This window comes from Salmo salar, chromosome 09 (genome assembly GCF_965601325.2).
Source record: "Salmo salar chromosome 09, fSalSal1, whole genome shotgun sequence".
NCBI classification, from domain to species: Eukaryota; Metazoa; Chordata; class Actinopteri; order Salmoniformes; family Salmonidae; genus Salmo; species Salmo salar.
The window spans coordinates 132,093,140-132,115,973 of record NC_138299.1 but is presented as its reverse complement, the minus strand read 5'-3'; the positions used below and the strand labels follow the sequence as shown (position 1 = coordinate 132,115,973).

At 43.9% G+C, this 22,834-nt stretch overlaps 1 protein-coding gene across 1 annotated transcript in view; it reads right to left on the bottom strand.

The window, feature by feature from the left end:
* Positions 1–22,834, bottom strand: part of LOC106612873 (FRAS1-related extracellular matrix protein 2) — a 114,058-nt gene that overhangs the window by 26,178 nt on the left and 65,046 nt on the right. Inside the window, exons 7-9 of the mRNA XM_014214479.3 lie at positions 20,830–20,955; positions 20,342–20,593; positions 6,639–6,788 (exon numbers count right to left, since the gene is read on the bottom strand). Of these exons, the coding sequence (XP_014069954.2) occupies positions 6,639–6,788; positions 20,342–20,593; positions 20,830–20,955 (528 nt within the window). The remainder of the gene's footprint in view (positions 1–6,638; positions 6,789–20,341; positions 20,594–20,829; positions 20,956–22,834) is intronic.

The following is a 22,834-nucleotide window of genomic DNA, read 5'->3' as shown; positions in this document are numbered from 1 at the left end:
ATATTTTAACACCTGGGTCTGTATGTATCAAGCGTCTCAGAGTAGGAGTTCTGATTTTAGATCAGGTCCACCCGTCATTAAATAATCTTATTCATTATGATCTAAAATGAAAAACTGATCCTAGATCAGCAATCCTACTCTGAGACACTTGATACATATGGGCCTAGATCTCCTATGACTCTATAATTCACAGGAGTATAATCAGTAGCGGTGAGTTAGATGAATGGAAATATCACAACATGTTGATCAAATGTTGCTTCCTCTCAACAGTACCTAGGAGTGAGGGAGCACTAGGAATCTGTGTCAGGATTAAGGCTGCAGTAGTGTGAGACATCTGATATCTCCCTAGGCCCCCGGGAGGGTGTAAACATGTTCTTCATCCACTCAGAGCTATGAAGAGGCAGGGTGTTGATGGCATGGCCTTTACCCCCCTAACTGCTTCCTGTACCTCTGACCTAGTGTGCGTCCCAAATGGCACCCTATTCCCTATATATATACTTTTGGACCCGGATCAAAAGTAGTGACCTATATAGAGAACAGGGTGCCATTCAGGACCAACCCTGCTATGGACGTCTGACCCACAGACCCAGCTATGTGTTTCTGAACCAGCTTTGTGTGTACCTCCGCTTGGGACTGAATTATAAAGCTACAGTATGTGTGTCTGCTTGGGACGGCATTACCACTTAATCTCAACAGATTAGATAGGATAGAAACAATATTTTGCTGCGGGCAGGAGAAGAGAGAATTAAGGAGTGAGAGGGAGTAAGAGAGAGAGTGGGGAGGGAGAGAGAAAGGGTGGAGGGAGGGAGGAGGGGAGGAGGTGAAAGAGGAGTGAGGGAAAGGAGGAGTGAGAGAGTGATATGAGTGGTCGGGGGCAGGTGATACGAGGAAGGCTGCAGGCAGGGAGAAGGTTTTACTTTCAGGAGCTATATACTGTATACAGTATAGTGTCTCTATCCAGACTTAAACACCAGAGTGAGAGGGATTCAGTCTACATTCCTCTGTCTTCACTCAATCCAGCTTTATCACCAACACTGCTTCCAACCCTGTAGGCCTACCCTCCTCTGTACCTTCCAACAGCTACCAGACTGGGGTTGCGTACCAAATGGCACCCTATCCGCTATGGGTCCTGGTCAATAGCGGTGCACTACAAAAGGAATAGGGTGCCATGTAGGATGCAGCTGGGGCTGAGCAGAGCCCTTCCCCTCTCCACTAATGTTTACATTCAGAGGTCATATAACATCCCAACACATCCAGCCTGTGTTGCTCTGGGCGTTCTCTATACTTCCACAACACCAGAGTGACAGTCAGACAGACTAACCCTGAGGTGGACTCCGGGCGTTCTCTCTACTTCCACAACACCAGAGTGACAGTCAGACAGACTAACCCTGAGGTGGACTCTGGGCGTTCTCTCTACTTCCACAACACCAGAGTGACAGTCAGACAGACTAACCCTGAGGTGGACTCCGGGCGTTCTCTCTACTTCCACAACACCAGAGTGACAGTCAGACAGACTAACCCTGAGGTGGACTCTGGGCGTTCTCTCTACTTCCACAAGACCAGAGTGACAGTCAGACAGACTAACCCTGAGGTGGATTCCGGGCGTTCTCTCTACTTCCATAACACCAGAGTGACAGTCAGACAGACTAACCCTGAGGTGGACTCCGGGCGTTCTCTCTACTTCCACAACACCAGAGTGACAGTCAGACAGACTAACCCTGAGGTGGACTCTGGGCGTTCTCTCTACTTCCACAACACCAGAGTGACAGTCAGACAGACTAACCCTGAGGTGGACTCCGGGCGTTCTCTCTACTTCCACAAGACCAGAGTGACAGTCAGACAGACTAACCCTGAGGTGGACTCTGGGCGTTCTCTCTACTTCCACAACACCAGAGTGACAGTCAGACAGACTAACCCTGAGGTGGACTCCGGGCGTTCTCTCTACTTCCACAACACCAGAGTGACAGTCACACAGACTACTGTGTACTGTCATAGTCATTCAGTGTGCTGTTTTGTTGCATTTTTTAAGGGGTGGATCAGCTTTAATATTGCGGAAAGTTTGTTGCTTCCATCAATGTAATTGCCTGCATCATTTCCAATCCCCCATATATTTTGGGGTAAATATATATATCCATATACAATTGAAGTCGGAAGTTTACATACACTTAGGTTGGAGTCCTTAAAACTCGTTTTTCAACCACTCCACAAACTTCTTGTTAACAAACTATAGTTTTGGCAAGTCAGTAAGGACATCTACTTTGTGCATGACACAAGTAATTTTTCCAACAATTGTTTACAGACAGATTATTTCACTTATAATTCACTGTATCACAATTCCTGTGGGTCAGAAGTTTACATACACTAAGTTGACTGTGCCTTTAAACAGCTTGGAATAGTCCAGAAAATGATGTCATGTCTTTAGAAGCTTCTGATAGTCTAATTGACATCATTTGAGTCAATTGGAGGTGTACCTGTGGATTTATTTCAAGGCCTACCTTCAAACTCAGTGCCTATTTGCTTGACATCGTGGGAAAATCTAAAGAAATCAGCCAAGACCACAGAAAAAAATGTGTAGACCTCCACAAGTCTGGTTCATCCTTGGGAGCAATTTCCAAAGGCCTGAAGGTACCACGTTCATCTGTACAAACAATAGTACACAAGTATAAACACCAAGGGATTACGCAGCCGTCATACCGCTCAGGAAGGAGACACGTTTGGTCTCCTAGAGATGAATGTACTTTGGTGCAAAAAGTGCAAATCAATCCCAGAACAACAGCAAAGGACCTTGTGAAGATGCTGGAGGAAACAGGTACAAAAGTATCTATATCCACAGTAAAACGAGTCCTATATCGACATAACCTGAAAGGCCGCTCAACAAGAAAGAAGCCACTGCTCCAAAACCGCCATAAAAAAGCCAGACTATGGTTTGCATCTGCACATGGGGTCAAAGATCGTACTTTTTGGAGAAATGTCCTCTGGTCTGATGAAACAAAAATAGAACTGTTTGGCCATAATGACCATCGTTATGTTTGGAGGAAAAAGGGAGAGGCTCCCTCACGACGCCAGGACAGCGGAGTCAATCACCACCTTCCGGAGACACCTGAAACCCCACCTCTTTAAGGAATACCTAGGATAGGATAAAGTAATCCTTCTAACACCCCCCCCCCCCTTAAAAGATTTAGATGCACTATTGTAAAGTGGTTGTTCCACTGGATATCATAAGGTGAATCCACCAATTTGTAAGTCGCTCTGGATAAGAGCGTCTGCTAAGTGACTTAAATGTAAATGTAAATGCTTGCAAGCCAAAGAACACCATCCCAACCGTGAAGCATGGGGGTGGCAGCATCATGTTGTGGGGGTGCTTTGCTGCAGGAGGGACTGGTGCACTTCACAAAATAGATGGCATCATGAGGGAGGAAAAATATGTGGATATATTGAAGCAACAGCTCAAGACATCAGTCAGGAAGTTAAAGCTTGGTCGCAAATGGGTCTTCCAAATGTACAATGACCCCAAGAATACTTCCAAAGTTGTGGCAAATAGGCTTAAGGATAACAAAGTCAAGGTATTGGAGTGGCCATCACAAAGCCCTGACCTCAATCCTATAGAAGAATTATGGGCAGAACTGAAAAAGCGTGTGTGAGCAAGGAGGCATACAAACCTGACTCAGTTACACCAGCTCTGTCAGGAGGAATGGGCCAAAATGCACCCAACTTATTGTGGGAAGCTTGTGGAAAGCTACCCGAAACGTTTGACCCAAGTTACACAATTTAAAGGCAGTGCTACCAAATATTAATTGAGTGTATGTAAACTTCTGACCCACTGGGAATGTGATGAAATAAATAAAAGCTGAAACAAATCATTCTCTCTACTAATATTCTGCCATTTCACATTCTTAAAATAAAGTGGTGATCCTAACTGACCTAAGACAGGGATCACCACTTCATTTTAAGAATGTGAAATGTCAATCAGAAGCTTCTAAAGCCATGACATAATTTTCTGGAATTTTCCAAGCTATTTAAAGGCACAGTCAACTTAGTGTATGTAAACTTCTGACCCACTGGAATTGTAATCTGTCTGTAGACAATTGTTGGAAAAATTACTTGTGTCATGCACAAAGTAATGTCCTAACCGACTTGCCAAAAATCTAGTTTGTTAACAATACATTTGTGGAGTGGTTGAAAAACGAGTTTTAATGATTCCAACCTAAGTGTATGTAAACTTCCGACTTCAACTGTACATACATGCATATACACACACACCCATTTATATATATATATATATAGTGGGGGGGAAAAGTATTTGATCCCCTGCTGATTTTGTACGTTTGCCCACTTACAAAGAAATTATCAGTCTATAATTTTAATGGTAGGTTTATTTCAACAGTGAGAGACAGAATAACAACAAAAAAATCCAGAAAAACGCATGTCAAACATTTTATAAAATGATTTGCATTTTAATGAGGGAAATAAGTATTTGACCCCCTCTGCAAAACATGACTTAGTACTTGGTGGCAAAACCCTTGTTGGCAATCACAGAGGTCAGACGTTTCTTGTAGTTGGCCACCAGGTTTGCACACATCTCAGGAGGGATTTTGTCCCACTCCTCTTTGCAGATCTACTCCAAGTCATTAAGGTTTCGAGGCTGACGTTTGGCTCGATTTTCTATGGGATTAAGGTCTGGAGACTGGCTTGGCCACTCCAGGACCTTAATGTGCTTCTTCTTGAGCCACTCCTTTGCTGCCTTGGCCGTGTGTTTTGGGTCATTGTCATGCTGGAATACCCATCCACGACCCATTTTCAATGCCCTGGCTGAGAGAAGGATGTTCTTACCCAAGATTTGACGGTACATGGCCCGTCCATCATCCCTTTGATGCGGTGAAGTTGTCCTGTCCCCTTAGCAGAAAAACATCCCCAAAGCATAATGTTTCCACCTCCATGTTTGACGGTGGAGATGGTGTTCTTGGGGTCATTGGCAGCATTCCTCCTCCTCCAAACACGGTGAGTTGAGTTGATGCCAAAGAGCTCCATTTTGGTCTCATCTGACCACAACACTTTCACCAGTTGTCCTCTGAATCATTCAGATTGTTCATTGGCAAACTTCAGACGGGCATGTATATGTATTCTTGAGCAGGGGGACCTTGCGGGCACTGCAGGATTTCAGTCCTTCACGGCGTAGTGTGTTACCAATTGTTTTCTTGGTGACTATGGTCCCAGCTGCCTTGAGATCATTGACAAGATCCTCCTGTGTAGTTCTGGGCTGATTCCTCACCGTTCTCATGATCATTGCAACCCCACGAGGTGAGATCTTGCATGGAGCCCCAGGCCGAGGGATATTGACAGTTCTTTTGTGTTTCTTCCATTTGCGAATAATCGCACCAACTGTTGTCACCTTCTCACCAAACTGCTTGGCGATGGTCTTGTAGCCCATTCCAGCCTTGTGTAGGTCTACAATCTTGTCCCTGACATCCTTGGAGAGCTCTTTGGTCTTGGCCATGGTGGAGAGTTTGGAATCTGATTGATTGATTGCTTCTGTGGACAGGTGTCTTTTTTACAGGTAACAAGCTGCGGTTAGGAGCACTCCCTTTAAGAGTGTGCTCCTAATCTCAGCTCGTTACCTGTATAAAAGACACCTGGGAGACAGAAATCTTTCTGATTGAGAGGGGGTCAAATACTTATTTCCCTCATTAAAATGCAAATCAATTTGTAAAATTTTTGACATGCATTCTTCTGGATATTTTTGTTGTCATTCTGTCTCTCACTGTTCAAATAAACCTACCATTAAAAGTATAGACTGATCCTTTCTTTATCAGTGGGCAAACGTACAAAATCAGCAGGGGATCAAATACTTTCCCCCCCCCACTGTATATATATATATATATATATATATATATATATATATATATATATATATATATATATATATATATATATACTGTGTATGTATATATATATATATATATATATATATATATATATATATACACATACGTACGTTTTTCAGAATGTACCTTTATTATTCCCTGAAAACCCTACCACCCTTCCACCAATTGGAGTAAACTAATAAACAATAACACTTAGGCTTCTACTTTCAGTTTATACATATTATACACATTTTACAGACACAATCTATTTTACAATAGTTATATTTTTTTTGTTTTTAGTCCTTCCTCTATTTCTGATGTCCATCCAGTTTGATTTCTATTTGTAACTGTGCTATTTCACAACATTTCTGAACCTATATACATTTTACAGACCCTGTATGTTTTACATTGGTTATCTTGTTATTAGTCCCACCCTTCAGATCCATTCAACCCCTCCCATCCATCTCTTAACACCATCCATTTTGGATTTCTATTTGCTATATATTATTCAACTGTGCTGTGATGCTTCACAAAAGTACTGAACCTTTCTATTCTCATAGATTCTACAGATTGTAAATTAAAGATACACATTTTTTCTAAAATAATTATTATATTATTGATTGATTGACTATGACTTTTCAAATCACCCAGTATTGCTAGGTAAATTAGATCTAGGTAAATGTTGCAATTCTTCAGCCATTCCTGGACCTGTGACCAAAAACAAGCTACATATGGACAATACCAAAATAAATGATCTAATGACTGTATTGTCTCTACCTTCAGCAGAGACAGGGTCTGTTTTCCTGGAGCGTACAGTGACCGTGGCTGTTTTAGAGAGGTCAGTGCCTGTCCTATACACCTTGACCTCCACATAACCATCACTCTCATCCACACGGTAGTCTGTGTCTCCGAAGTAGAATCCTGGAGCTGTGGAGGAGAGGAAACACAGGAAGATGTCATACATCAGGATCTTGTTTCAGTCAGTTTCACAGCTGGAAACTGTCTGATGTAACTTTTGAGTTGAATTTGTAATAACCCACATTTTAAATACAGTTACTTCTGACGACATAGCTAAATGACTGCACATTGAGCCACTAGCCGGCACTAAACTCAACACTAGTCATTTCCAGCACTTATAGCCCCTGAATTACAGTATGGTACATTTGAGGGGATGTTATTACAGAATATAAATGTAAAGAGTAGAAGCCTGAAGGCATCGGTCTATTTCCGTGTCTGGTTGAAAGCAGCCGGTGCAGTGTAGTCAACTGTGGTAGAGGAGTGTTTGTGTGTGCATGTGTGTGCGTATGTAGAGGAGTTGGAGGAGTCCAGGCCTGCCTGTCTGCAATTAGTACTTTCCTGAGCCCAGATTCCGCTACAGTCAATCTCCCCCACACTGTTCTCTCTCACTCTCTTCTTCTCGCTCTCTTTGTTCCTCTTTCCCTCTCTGTACTTTGCGTGCTGTGAACTAGGCTGTCTCTTGGGAAGTTTCTGTCAACTAACATCACAGCTGACTCAAACAACCAGAAACACAGGGAGGGTGTTGATTGAGCGTAACGGCCCTCACAGTAAGAGCAGGACCCTGGGCTCATTTACTGTATGTTCTGGGAAAATAAACAACTTTGAGGTAAAATTGGAGTGGCAGTTGTTGGCTCTGAATTATATCAATGAGGGCTTTACTCATTTTTTTTGTGTGTGAAAATGGATCAAACCAACCCTTCTCTCCAGGCTACTGAACAGCAGAAGCCTGGTCCATCACAGAGGAACTGGAGGTATACACTACCGTTCAAAAGTTTGGGGTCACTTAGAAATGTCCTTGTTTTTGAAAGAAAAACATTTTTTGCCCATTAAAATAACATCAAATTGATAAGAAATACAGTGTAGACATTGTTAATGTTGTAAATGACTATTGTAGCTGAAAACGGCAGATATTTAATGGAATATCTAAAAAGGTCTACAGATGCCCATTATCAGCAACCATCACTCCTGTGTTCCAATGGAACGTTGTGTTAGCTAATCCAAGTTTATCATTTTAAAAGGCTAATTGATCATTAGAAAACCCTTTTGAAATTAAGCAAGCACAGCTGAAAACTGCTGTTCTGATTAAAGAAGCAATAAAACTGGCCTTCTTTAGACTAGTTGAGTATCTGGAGCATCAGCATTTGTGGGTTCGATTACAGGCTCAAAATGGCCAGAAACAAAGAGCTTTCTTCTGAAATTCGTCAGTCTATTCTTGTTCTGAGAAATGAAGGCTATTCCATGCGAGAAATTGCCAAGAAACTGAAGATCTGGTACAACGCCGTGTACTACTCCCTTCACAGAACTGCGCAAACTGGCTCTAACAGTTTGAGCAAGAGGACAAGTACATTAGAGTGTCTAGTTTGAGAAACAGACGCCTCACAAGTTTTCAACTGGCAGCTTCATTAAATAATAGCCGTAAAACACCAGTCTCAACTTTAACAGTGAAGAGGCGACTCCGGGATGCTGGCCTTCTAGGCAGAGTTCCTCTGTCCAGTGTCTGTGTTATTTTGCCCATCTTAATATTTTATTTTTATTGGCCAGTCTGAGATACAGATTTTTCTTTGCAACTCTGCCTAGATGGCCAGCATCCCAGAGTCACCTGTTCACTGTTGACGTTGAGACTGGTGTTTTGAAGCTGCTAGGTTCTGTCCCAAATGGAACCATATTCCCTATATAGCATGCTATTTTTGACCAGAGCCCATGAGGCCAAAGAAGTGCCCTACACAGGATGCCATTGCAGCCACAGCCATGGTGAATACATGAATTAATTCAATGGTGGTGATATCGCCACAGGCATATACCCTGTTTCCATGACGATGATGATCACACCTCTAGGCTGTTAGTTAGCTGGGTTTCTCATCTCAAAGTGGCACAGATAAATAGGAAGATAGGAGAGCAGAGAGAGGAGGAGAAGAGGCTAATACTGGCTGAAAAATACCTCTGCATAGAACTAATCTGTTCATCTAATAAAACACTATTGTAGCAGTACTGTAGTAGTACTGTAGAAACTAAAGCACTCATTTTATCTGATGCATTGACTTAATATAAATAAACACTGCAAGAGGAAATTATACATGAAGAGCTTTTCAAAGCATGTGAAATAAGAGAGATTACTGTGACTGCATACTGTGTGAAGCAAACGCCTGATATCTATGTTTATCAGACAGGCTGATATCTATGTTTATCAGACAGGCTGATATCTATGTTTATCAGACAGGCTGATATATCTGTTTATCAGACAGGCTGATATCTATGTTTATCAGACAGGCTGATATATCTGTTTATCAGACAGGCTGATATATCTGTTTATCAGACAGGTGTAAAGAGACACCTTATGTACTTATCTTGAACTCAAAGAATACCATAACACTTTTCAAGGATTGGATATCATCAACTCATTGTATTAGCCAGTTAGATAAGCAGAAGGAAAACTGTTGCTTTAGACAAAGCCTGAGGATTGGTAGTTGAAGGCATTGTTGTTAGGTATGAAAGTGCTTTGAATTGGTAATAGGCTTACAGGGTGCACACACAGGACAAATACACCTGTCCTCCTTTATCTAGGTCGAGAACAAACCTAGACAAAGAATGTGTCACAAACGGCACCCTCTCCCTTATATAGTGCACTACTTTTGACGGGCTCTGGTCAGAAGAATATATAGGGAATAGGGTTCCATTTGGGATGCTACAAAGTACGTTTGTGAGTCGAGATCAAACCTAGACAAAGAGTGTGTGGTGTCAGGGTTTATGCAGCTGCCAGTGTCTTTCCCTACAGACAAATCAAACAGGGCAGGCTTTAGACTGTCTCAGCTCGTTCTACAGCTACTGCGGTAATCAGATCTGTGTGTGTGTGCGCAGTCCCAGACTTGCAGCTGTAGTAATCAGATAAGGTTGGTTTGTACAGCAGACAAACACCATATCCAAAGAGGCACGGCCCATTAGGTGTAAGATTAACCCTGGCTCCTGGGCTGAGGGAGGACCCACCACCACACCGCATGCTGGGCTTACCAAGCGCACCTCTCTCTGTGTAGAGTTACCTTAGGTCAAGGCAGGTGGAGGTTTAGCTAGGTAGCATCCTAAATGGGCCACAAACCGGGCTCAATCTGTGGCCAAAGACAGACTCCAGTGGTAGAAGGTTCTAAGTAATCCAAAATGAGACAGATTTGGGTGAATAGGGTGTCATTTTGACAGTGAGGTGCCATTTATTATCTTGGAAAGTAGAATAATTTCCTTGAATTTTACAGAGTGAACTTTGTAGTGTAAAGTAACCTCTGAACATGAGATCAGAAGACAAAGGACATGTTACAGTGAAGCATCTCAAATCAAATCACATTTTATTTGTCACATGCGCTGAATACAACAGGTGTAGACCTTACAGTGAAATGCTTACTGTCACAGCTGTCAAAAGGAGTGGACCAAAGTGTAGCGTGTGTGTAGTTCAACATTTTATTTAAGCTGTGAAACTTTGCAATACATAAATAAACTGAATCGACAAAACAACAAACCGTGACGCAGAGGAGAAACAAACACTACTCAAAAATAAATCACCCACAAAACCCAGGAAGAAAAACCCCTACTTAAGTATGATATCCAATTAGAGACAACGGGGACCAGCTGCCTCCAATTGGAGATCATCCCAAACAAACCAACATGGGGAACGGGGAACGTCGCTGGAGGCTCCGGACTGGGGCACGTCGCCGGAAGCTCTGGACTGGGAAGACACACGCACCTCAGGGCGAGTGCGAGGAACAGGAACAGGACATACCGGACTTGGCAGGCGCATTAGAGACCTGATGCGTGGGGCTGGTACAGGTGGCGCCAGACTGGTGACACGCACCTCACGGTAAGCATGAGGAGATGGCTCAGGTCTCCAACCTGACTCTGCCAATCTCCCCGTGTGCCACCCCAAAAAATATTTTTGGGGCTGCCTCTCGTGCTTCCCTTGTTGCCGCGCTTGTGCTGCCTCCACCTGTTCCCATGGGAGGCGCTCTTCTCCTGCCCCTAAATCCTCCAAAGCCCCGGATATACTCCTACTTATCTCCTCAAATATCCACAGGTGCATATCACGCTGCTTGGTCCCTTGGTGGTGGGTGATTCTGTCACGGCTGTCAAAAGGAATGGACCAAAGTGCAGCGTGTGTGTAGTTCCACATTTTATTTAAGCTGTGAAACTTTGCAATACATAAATAAACTGAATCGACAAAACAACAAACCGTGATGCAGAGGAGAAACAAACACAACTCAAAAATAAATCACCCACAAAACCCAGGAAGAAAAACCCCTACTTAAGTATGATCTCCAATTAGAGACAACAAGGACCAGCTGTCTCCAATTGGAGATCATCCCAAACAAACCAACATAGAAATACAAAAAATAAGTAAAGAAAATATTTACTAAATAAACTAAAGTAAAAAAAAAAAAATTACAAAATAACAATAACGAGGCTATATACAGGAGGTACCGGTATCGAGTCAATGTGTGGGGATACAGATTAGTCGAGGTAATTGAGGTAATATGTAAATGCAGGTATGCATAGATAATAAACAGCGAATAGCAGCAGCGTAAATAAAAAAAGATATCTTAATAACTGTATGTGATGACAAGTGACACACACACACTATAGCTGGGACGATAAACCAAAAATGATCAACATCGACCATAACAATCACTTATCGCAGGCATTTTCCTGATATCGTTCATTATAAGTAGCCTGTGGCGCATATTTATGTTATTAATGTTTATCGTTATCGCATCAATTCAGGCAATTTGTCACGATATGGATTTTTGTCCATATCGCCCAGCTCTAACACACATGTGCACACACACACACATAGAAAGACACACACACATCCCTCCGTCCAAGGGGACTGTTGTACTCCTCCAACTACACAAGCTGCTTGATCAGTGTTGAACCACAGCGCTGAATGCCTTATCCAACGGAGCCAGCAGGGTTACTGTTACTCTGCCTACTGTAGAACACCAGTCACAGTTCTCTAATAAAGAACATAGGGTGGATGGATTATGTTGGCAAAGGGGAAATGCTCACTAACAGGGATATAAACAAATTTGTGCAGCACATTTGAGAGAAATACGCTTTTTGTGCGTATTAAACATTTCTTGGATCAGCTCATGAAAGATGGGACCAACACTTTACATATTGTGTTCATATCTTTGTTCAGTATTTATAGCTATATTATACTTAAAAGTAGTGAGATGTGTAGGCCCACTCTGTGAATGTGTCCCAAAATGCACCCTATTCCCTATATAGTGGCCTACTTTTGACCAAAGACAGATGGGCTGTTATAGGGAATAGGGTGCCATTTGGGACACAGACGGAATCTTTCTACCACGTTGGCAGAGCAGCAGGCAGCGCTGATCTCATGGAGATCAATACGGGTGTTCTTAGTCAGACCCACAATGGAGGATTCAGACACATCATTCACGCACACACACAGACATAAATGTGTTGGGGCGGCAGGTAGCCTAGTGGTTAGAGCGTTGGGCCAGTAACCGAAAGGTTGCTACATCGAATCCCTGAGCTGACAAGGTAAAAATCTGTTGTTCTGCCCCTGAACAAGGCAGTTAACCCACTGTTCCTAGGCCGTCATTGTGAATAAGAATTTGTTCTTAACTGACTTGCCTAGTTAAATTAAAAATGTTTAAAGAATTTAAAAACAATTACAGACACACAGCTCTTCTACATGCACAGCCAGCTATCCACATAACAGGGAGGTACCACGTCCACATGCCAGCCTGCCTGCCTTCCGTAAGTATGACAGACATTTTTCTTTCACGCACAGGTAATTGTATTAGAGACTCAAACGGCCATGCATGCCACGCACCCAGACACACCGGGGGGAAGGAGAGGTGTGGTATGGAGCCACCAAGGAGGGGTGTGGTATGGAGCCACCGGAGAGGAATGTGGTATGGAGCCACCGGGGAAGGGTGTGGTATGGAGCCACCGGGGAGGGGTGTGGTATGGAGCCACCGGAGAGGAATGTGGTATGGAGCCACCGGGGAGGGGTGTGGTATGGAGCCACCGGGGAGAGGTGTGGTATGGAGCCACCGGGGAGGGGTGTGGTATGGAGCCACCGGGGAGGGGTGTGGTATGGAGCCACCGGAGAGGAATGTGGTATGGAGCCACCGGGGAGGGGTGTGGTATGGAGCCACCTGGGAGGGGTGGGGTATGGAGCCACCGGGAAGGAATGTGGTATGGAGCCACCGGGGAGAGGTATGGTATGGAGCCACCGGGGAGGGGTGTGGTATGGAGCCACCGGGGAGGAATGTGGTATGGAGCCACCGGGGAGAGGTGTGGTATGGAGCCACCGGGGAGGGGTGTGGTATGGAGCCACCAGGGAGGGGTGTGGTATGGAGCCACCGGGGAGGGATGTGGTATGGAGCCACCGGGGAGAGGTGTGGTATGGAGCCACCGGGGAGAGGTGTGGTATGGAGCCATCGGGGAGGAATGTGGTATGGCGTGGGACAGTAAAACATGAGAATGCTTGTAGAGAAGAATTACAGTCTTGTATTTATGCAGTGCTGTTACAGGTCTGTAAATCTCCAAAAACACTCTAAGTTCTGTAAGGTATGATTATGGTTCTGGTGAGAGTGGGACGTGTCTGGTCTGGGTCCTGGATGAGGATGAGAGGAGAAAAGAGTAGTGGGTTGACCCTAAACCCTGTTATTACCTCCCTGGACCCATCTGGACACTGATAGCAACAGATGTGCTGCATTTTAGGGAGAGGTAGCGTAGTGTTAACTATAGTGTTAACTGTAGTGTTACAATTACACCTACAGGGCTAGACTGCATGCTCAGCAAGCTCTACAGTAGGTCAGAGTATCATTTCTGTATTCCAATAAAACCTGCCACCCGTCTGTTAAACACATGCTCCTAGTAAATAATGATTATAATCAGGCAGGGAAAGCCTGAGTGAAATTTTGTTCTGTTTCAGATCAGCGTTTTAAACCTGGGAAACAAACCAGGTGTGTGTACTCCATGAGTGATCATATTCCTGGCAATAAAAAGTGAAAAGCAGCAGACTCCAAGTACCAGAGTTGCCCTTTACTGATTGAGATCATATACAGTCTACACCCTGTACCTATAATACATTTTTAGTTGGGTTGTATCTCTGGTTGTGTTTGGTTATGTCACGCACTTCTTCGTCTTCTGACGATAATCCGAAATCGTCGTCTGAAAAGGTGGACCAAAACGCAGCAGGCTTGCGGTTGTTCATTTTGAACATTTAATTAAATCAAAACGAACACAAAAACAACAAACAAGAGAACGAACGATCTACTGACAGTCTGCAAGGCACAAGGCTATACACAGAACAATCACCCACCAATCACACACACAAACACACCCTAATATATGGGACTCTCAATCAAAGGCAGATAGACAACACCTGCCTTCAACTGAGAGTCCCAACCCCAATTAACCAAACATAGAAACAGACACACTAGACTCAACATAGAATACCTGAAAACCAAACAGTGCCCAAAAACCCCGGAATACTTAAATCAAATGCCCCTTCAACAAACACACCACCCCGAACCACATAAAACGAATACCCTCTGCCACGTCCTGACCAAACTACAATACCAATTAACCTTATACTGGCCAGGACGTGACAGGTTAGAAGAGACACTGGCTGCATTTCCTGAATATCCAGCTCTAATGTACCTCCTTTTCTCTTTGGAAGTGAAAGGGCTGGGAGTGGAATTCAAGCAGGGAGGGAAAACAGTTACCTCCTAAGGCCCCTGACTCTTTAATGGCACCGGGTCAGCCCACCCCGGGGAGGCACAGCGGGACAAAGGACCCTCACTGGCAGGGACAGGTGCAACACATGCATGCACGTACCATGCCAAAAGACCACCACTTCTACAGTACAAAACACAGGGGAGAAAGGCTGATTCCACGCTCTGCCTGTACTGCCTGAGTATCTGTGTCATGTGTGGAGGAAAGGAAGCAGGATTACATGTTTATAATCCCTGGTTATGTATAGTACACTACTTTTGATCAGGCTCCATAGGGAACAGGGTATCATTTGGAATGTACCCATGGTCTGGGAGAACAACAGTCAGTAATATCAATGATTGATTTATTTCTTAACTCTGATTTGACAGCTATTCTTTTCATTGTGAGTTAACTGTGTATTAATGTTTAGATAGCGGGTCAAGGATGTTTGAGAGGCCGGTACGAAGGTAAACAGGGGAGACAGATTTCCTATAAGCCCTGAGATGAGATTAGCTAACTGGGTTTTCAGCGGACGTGAAGTGTTCTCAGAGGAACTGGGTTGAAGGGTCAAAAGTTTAAGGTGATTACAGGCCAAAGGCATTTTTTACCTGTCACTGTGTACCCACTGAACAGTCTACATTTTCTCTGCATCCTAGGTGGCATGGCACTGATAAACACCTGATAACTCACACTACTAGCCTGGTACCACACCTGTATGAGGTTTAGCTAACTGTACTGACAACTGTTGCCAGGCTATACATACTACCTCGCCCTTTGGTCACAGTTTGAGAGAGAGCGGGCTGTAATCTGTATTTCCATGCTTTGTGACTGACATGCAGTGTGCTGGCAATGCTGGTACGAAAACCACAGTGTCAGTTTAATACAATCACACTACAGACTGGATCAGAAATTTGTTCTAGAATGTAAAAAAATATGAAACAGATCATTCCAAATGTATAGAACTAAAGTTCCTCTTGGCATGAATTTAAGTTTTGGCATGTTCTGTGTCTTGGTATAGAACACTGTCATTGTTCTTGTTAATTTACAACCAAAACAACAGTTGACATGCCTTAATACGTCCCCAGTTCTGACATCCGACATCATCGTGTTCTCAGAGCCGTGGCCTGGGGCCTCAACAAGGCGTCTGACTGACAACCAGGATCCTCTCCCTCCTGCATATCAGTTGTCCGGGTGGAGTGGTTCATACGGGTTCATGTATAGAATGACACACACACAGAAGGGGTAGGTAGGAAAGGGGGAAATACCTACTTCTTATTGTTATCTTAGAATGGAATCCTGATTCTGTCTGCATGGCGTCAAGAATCAGATGAAGACAAAGAGTCAGAGAGGAAACCATAGCCTGAAGATACTGTCTGACAAGCTGCCTAACCCCCTCACTAGTGACGTCAGGAGATGTAACCTGATCAACACAAAGAGGGCATGAGGTATAACAGGAGAGATAGTTCTGGAGAGACAGGGCTGATGTCAGCATATAGATAAAGGAGGAGGTGATAATGGAATGGACTGAGCTCTGTTAGATAAACTAAGGGGGAGAGGTAGAAAGGCCTGTCTGTTGAAGGAGAAGAGCAGTACTGTAGATTGATTACCTGTCAGGTCGTACCTACAGGAGGGAATAAGGTGTGATTTGGAATGCACCCCAGAACATTGTATGTGTTAGAGTGTGTGTGAGAATCTTAGTTTCAAACTGACTGTGTATTGTCTAGAAAATCTCCCCCCACTACTACAACTGAATAGAACCCTGTTTCACTGTGAAAGTATGACATTCTGAAAAGGATTAGAGGTGAGCTACATTCCATGGCTGTTATACAGGGGTACAGACTATTAAAGGGGTGTTATACAGGGGAACAGACTATTATCGGGCTGTTATACAGGGGTACAGACTATTATAGGGCTGTTATACAGGGGAACAGACTATTAAAGTGGTGTTATACAGGGGAACAGACTATTATCAGGCTGTTAAACAGGGGTACAGGCCATTATCGGGCTGTTATACAGGGGTACAGACCATTATAGGGCTGTTATACAGGGGTACAGACTATTACAGGGATGTTATACAGGGGTACAGACTATAATAGGGCTGTTATACAAAGCTGTTATACAAGGCTGTTATACAGGGGTACAGACAATTATAGGGCTGTTATACAGCGGTACAGACCATTATAGGGCTGTTATATGGGGGTACAGATTATTATAGGGCTATTATACAGGGGTACAGACTATTATAGGGCTGTTATACAGGGGTACAGACTAATATAGCACTGTTATACAGGGGTACAGACCATTATAGGGCTGTTGCACAGGGGTACTGACTATTATCAGGGTGTTATACAGGGGTACAGACTATTATAAGGCTGTTATACAGGGCTACAGACTATTATAGGGCTGTTATAGAGGGGTACAGTCTATTATAGGGCTGTTATACAGGGGTACAGACTATTATAAGGCTGTTATACAGGGGTACAGACTATTATTGGGCTGTTATAGAGGGGTACAGACCATTATAGGGCTGTTATACAATGGTACAGACTATTATTGGGCTGTTATACAGGGGTACAGACTATTATAAGGCTGTTATACAGGGGTACAGACTATTATAAGGCTGTTATACAGGGGTACAGACTATTATTGGGCTGTTATAGAGGGGTACAGACCATTATAGGGCTGTTATAGAGGGGTACAGACCATTATAGGGCTGTTATACAATGGTACAGTCTATTATTGGGCTGTTATACAGGGATACAGATTATGATAGGGCTGTTATACAGCGGTACCGACTATTAAAGGGCTGTTACACAGGGGTACAAACCATTATAGGGCTGTTATACAGGAGTACAAAATATTATAGGGCTGTTATACAAGGCTGTTATACAGGGGTACAGACCATTATAGGGCTGTTACACAGGGGTACAAACCATTATAGGGCTGTTATACAAGGCTGTTATACAGGGGTACAGACCGTTATAGGGCTATTATACAGGGGTACAGACTGTTATAGGGCTGTTATACAAGGCTGTTATACAGGGCTACAGTCTATTATAGGGCTGTTATACAGGGCTACAGACTATTATAGGGCTGTTATACAGGGCTACAGACTATTATAGGGTTATTATACAGGGGTACAGAGCATTATAGGGCTGTTACACATGGGTACAGACCATTATAGGGCTATTATACAGGGGTACAGAGCATTATAGGGCTGTTACACAGGGGTACAGACTATTATAGGGCTGTTATACAGCGGTACAGACTATTATAGGGCTGTTATACAGGGCTGTTATACAGGAGTACAGACTGTTATAGGGCTGTTATACAGGGCTGTTATACAGGAGTACAGACTATTATAGGGCTGTTATACAGGGGTACAGACTATTAAACCATTAGAACTTTAGTTTAGCATTCCAACAGCTACTCTGACACCAAGGAACAGTAGGGTGAAGGAGCTACTGTACAGCAGAGAGCGATCTCAAGCCCTTCCTCCTGTGGCAGCCAGGTCTCGCACGCATGCATGCACACACGCACGCACGCACGCACGCACGCACGCACGCACGCACGCACGCACGCACACACACACACACACACACACACACACACACACACACACACACACACACACACACACACACACACACACACACACACACACACACACACACACACGCACACACACACACGCATGCTCTTGAAGTAGTGTGTCTGCCTCTGTTCCCAAGGAGGCTACAAGAGAACCTGTAACCCAATCTGAGTAACGCAGTCGGAACACTTCACTAAGCTCTCTATCCCACAGGATGACATATGTGACATCATTTCCTGCCAGTGTCAGTCAACACACAGGGAATATGTGACCAAGAACGTCACCACGGTCTGAGACTCAGTGGCTGAGAAACTATTTGGACATTAAACAGGGAATGCATAAATACATGCCCCAAAGTATTCGGGATACTTGAATTGGAGATCTAAGACTGAAAATAAATACATGTGTTTCTGTTCTAAAAAAAACAGGTTGTTTAAAATAAGAGATAACACAAAACCATGCTCTCAAACAATGATGAATATGTCATACAGTCTATGTACCGCATTTGATTGATATCCTCCAGAATGTCATGGTTCTTGTCTTGAATAGGGAGTGGAGCTCAACTATCATTTACTTTCCTGTCCATGGCAGATTTGAGAGGGACTGTTAGAGAGATATGTTTGGTAAGAGTGGAGTCGTCCTGTCTAGATGGTCTACCCTGTGAGAGAACATCTGGTGAATCCTCACTCAGTCTGAGATTGTAGGTCAAACCAGGGCTGTGTCTAAAATGGCACCCTATTCCCTACATAGTGCACTACTTTTGACCAGGGCCCATAGGGTTCTGAGCAAATTAAGTGTACTATATAGGGAATAGGGTGCCATTTGGGACATGAGCAAAAGTAGTGCACAATTTTGGGAAAGGGGTGTCATTTGAGATGCCCAACTGGTGTAGATCTAACCATGTTTAATGTATCTTAATGATGTGCATAGTGTAGATCTAACCATGTTTAATGTATCTTAATGATGTGCATAGTGTAGATCTAACCATGTTTAATGTATCTTAATGATGTGCATAGACAACGTCTTCTTTCCGTCTACAGGCCTTCCAATACTGTTCTGACTCAAACTCCTGCAGCAAGGTTCTGGAATGCTGTGGAGAGTTGCATCAACCCAATTAGCTCTGTTTCAAACTGACATTTTGATGGTGCGTGTGGGTGCAGCCAGAAAGTTTGGATGAAAGTTTGAAATGGAAGATTCAGCGATTATACCAAGGGATTTTCAAATCCACTGTTCCCTGCCTGCCACCCCTTCACAGCGGTGCTTCCTTTAGATGTCAAGGATACACACACACACACACACACACACACACACACACACACACACACACACACACACACACACACACACACACACACACACACACACACACACACACACACACACACACACACACACACACACACACACACACACACACACACACACACACACACACACAGAGCCAGGGTTTATAGGGAGAAGGTAGATAGGGAACTAGTCAGGCAGATATGCAAGAAAGCAATGGTCAAGAGGTGCTGTTGAACAAAGGCTGTTTGTTAGATAGGAGGTACAGGAGACTATCAGATGTGGATATGAGCCTTGCAATAAGGGCTTCCCTTCAGCAAGAGGAGACACACAGGATAAATGTCACCCTACTCCTTACATAGTGAACTACTTTGGACCAAAGCACTATCCACTATGCACACATGTACATACACACACAAGCCACTATTCCGCTATTGGTTTCATTCAGTTGGTACTACATCATCTGTGTACCTCATGCTTCCCTGTATCAGTCAGCATAGCAACAATACGTCATTTATCATACCAATTATTTTTTCTTTCATAAGTTCATTCAAAGTTTAGGGTTTGCTCTTCATCTAAAGGATATAATTAACCAATACATAAACAAAACCACATCCAACAGATGGAAGCCTGCTTCTATTTCAATTGTAATAAATGTCCCAAATGGCACCCTATTCCCTATAAAGTGAACTAACCTGGTCGAAAGTAGTGCCCTACGTAGGGAATAGGGTTCCATTTGGGACGCAAACCTAGTCAAGAGTGATATTAACACTTTCCTCAGCTGGTAACTGTTATCCTGTCCTCCAGGCGAGCATTTGAAAGGTCAAAGGTGAAAAGTGAAGGGTCATCTTACCATCATCCAGGTCAGGTATGATGGTGACCCTGGCAGTGTGGTACTCCTGTCCCAGACGGCCTCCCATGGGCATACTGAGGGTAACGTTGAAGCTCTCCTCCTCTTCATACAGAGAGTCATCTATGATCACCACACGACAGGACTTCTCCGTCTCGCCCTTATCAAAGCGCAGGACACTGTTGTGTTCCTCAGGTCTGGATATGTAGTCAGAGTAGGACAGGACTGTAGTGGGGATGGTCCCTGTAGCTGTGGCTGTAGGAGAGAGGAAAGGAGAGATGGATGAGAAGAGAGGGAGAGATGGAGAGGAGAGAGGACTCTAGCAGAGACATTACCTGAAGCTGTGGTGTGTGTGTGTGTGTGTGTGTGTGTGTGTGTGTGTGTGTGTGTGTGTGTGTGTGTGTGTGTGTGTGTGTGTGTGTGTGTGTGTGTGTGTGTGTGTGTGTGTGTGTGTGTGTGTGTGTGTGTGTGTGTGTGTGTGTGGACTGTACCTTGCTGTGTGTAGCAGATGACCATGAGTTCCTGTGTGATGTCACCACTCCTGCGTACTGGGATCAGCAGCTCCCCAATGTCCTCCTCTATAGGGTAGACTGCAGACAGGATGAACACTGTCGACTCTGGGGGGACAGGGAAAGAAAGGGGGGGAGTGAGACAAAGCGAGAGAGGCAGGGGGGTTGAGACAGAGCGAGAGAGTCAGAGGGGGGGAGACAAATAGAGATAAACCCTCACATCCTACTCCCTGCGTACGTTCTTAATACAAAAGCTATGCTGATGAGAAGAGGGTACAACAATGCGTTAAATATTTCTGTCTGAGTTACAGTATGTTGCTGCTGGTGCTCTGGCCCAGGCTCCTCTCTGAGGACTTAACAGAGTTCTATAAAGGATGTGTTGACCCAGTGAACAGAGGCAGACTATCAGAAGACATAGTTTGCGTCGCAAATGGCATCCTATTCCCTTTATAGTACACTCCTTTTGACCTGAGCCCTATGCAGGTCCTGGTCAAAAGTAGGGCACTATATTGGGAATAGGGCATCATTTAGGATCCATCCAGAGGATATGATGTCTAACATCAGTGGTTGGCACAGACAACTACCCAGAAGCCTCTCTGACAGTTGATGCACAGGGACCAATCAGGGAAATACATATACATTTAGTGAATTGTTAATAGGAAAAGTCTAGCTTCCGTACTGTAGACTTTGCATGCGAAGAAGAACAGTAAAAGTGGGCCTGGATAATAAACCTGACGTGTCTTGATTCTATTAGTAAGCAGAGACCTGTTCAAACCATTGGTCTTTTTTACAGTCTGTATTACACTCACTCCCCCTGATCTCTCCTCTCCTCCTTTATTCTGCATAGCATGACTGTGTCTAAGTTACTAGACCTGAGTTACATCCCAGAGGCCTACACTAAGAAGTACCTACCTCACATAGACATGTTTATAATATTATCTCTATCACTGTTATGTTTATTCTTCTTAAAACCTATTCTTTACTCTAATTGTGAATCTGGACGTCTGTGCTAATAAGGTGCCAGCAGGGCCCGAACTCTCAAAATCCCAACAGTCACACCTGACCAATTACTGACTGACCAGGACACTGGACCAATGCCTCCCTGCCCTGCCCAGTCCTGTTTTGGCTAAACAAGTAGATGTTCTATCTTCTACTCAGGCTGGCAGAACCTTCAAGCTTATAGCCCTTAATACTAGCTCCTGCCAAGGCAGAACATACTCTAAGCTCCAAGCTGACAGGCCTTAATGTGGATAGTTTCTCCCCTCTCTCTCTCTGACTAAACTTGAACTCTTCTGAGTTGAAGAGATTCACATTTAAAAGGAGCTGCTAGAAACTGGGTCAGTTGTAAGACAAGTCCCAAATGACACCCTATTCCCATAGGGCTCTGGTCAAAAGTAGTGCACTAAAAACGGAATAGGGTGCCATTTGAGAAACATGCATACTCTGAGAAGCTGGGAAATCATGGAAATCTAAAATAGTATGGTCATGAAGCAGAATTATATTTTAGTGTGTAATGTTAAAATCTTAATATTGATAGCTGCAAGTTATCATTTCCCTCAAGGGACTAGAGTGTTTTGTGAGACAAACAGTACCATCCTCCATATATTTTAACCAACATAAGTTGTTGAAAGAATATTCCTCCTCTCACACAGAGGGACCCCAGAGGGGGAAGGAGATGAGAGGCATAATTTATATGTAAATTATGCAAGAGCTTTCCTCCCTCAGCCTTCCAACTACAGTATCACAGGGGAATGAACGGCTGAGCTGCTGTTTTTAAAAACCTTGTTTGTCTGAACTGTATTTAGATACTTTAACTACGTCCCTAATAGCACCCTATTTCCTATGTAGTGCACTACTTTAGATCAGGACCAATAGGGAATATGGTGTCATATTGGGACACAGCCCTTGTGTAAACAACATGAGAGCCCTGGGAAGGCTCCAGTCTAGTGTTCTCCATCCATAGCCTGGACCTGACCCTAACCCTGGG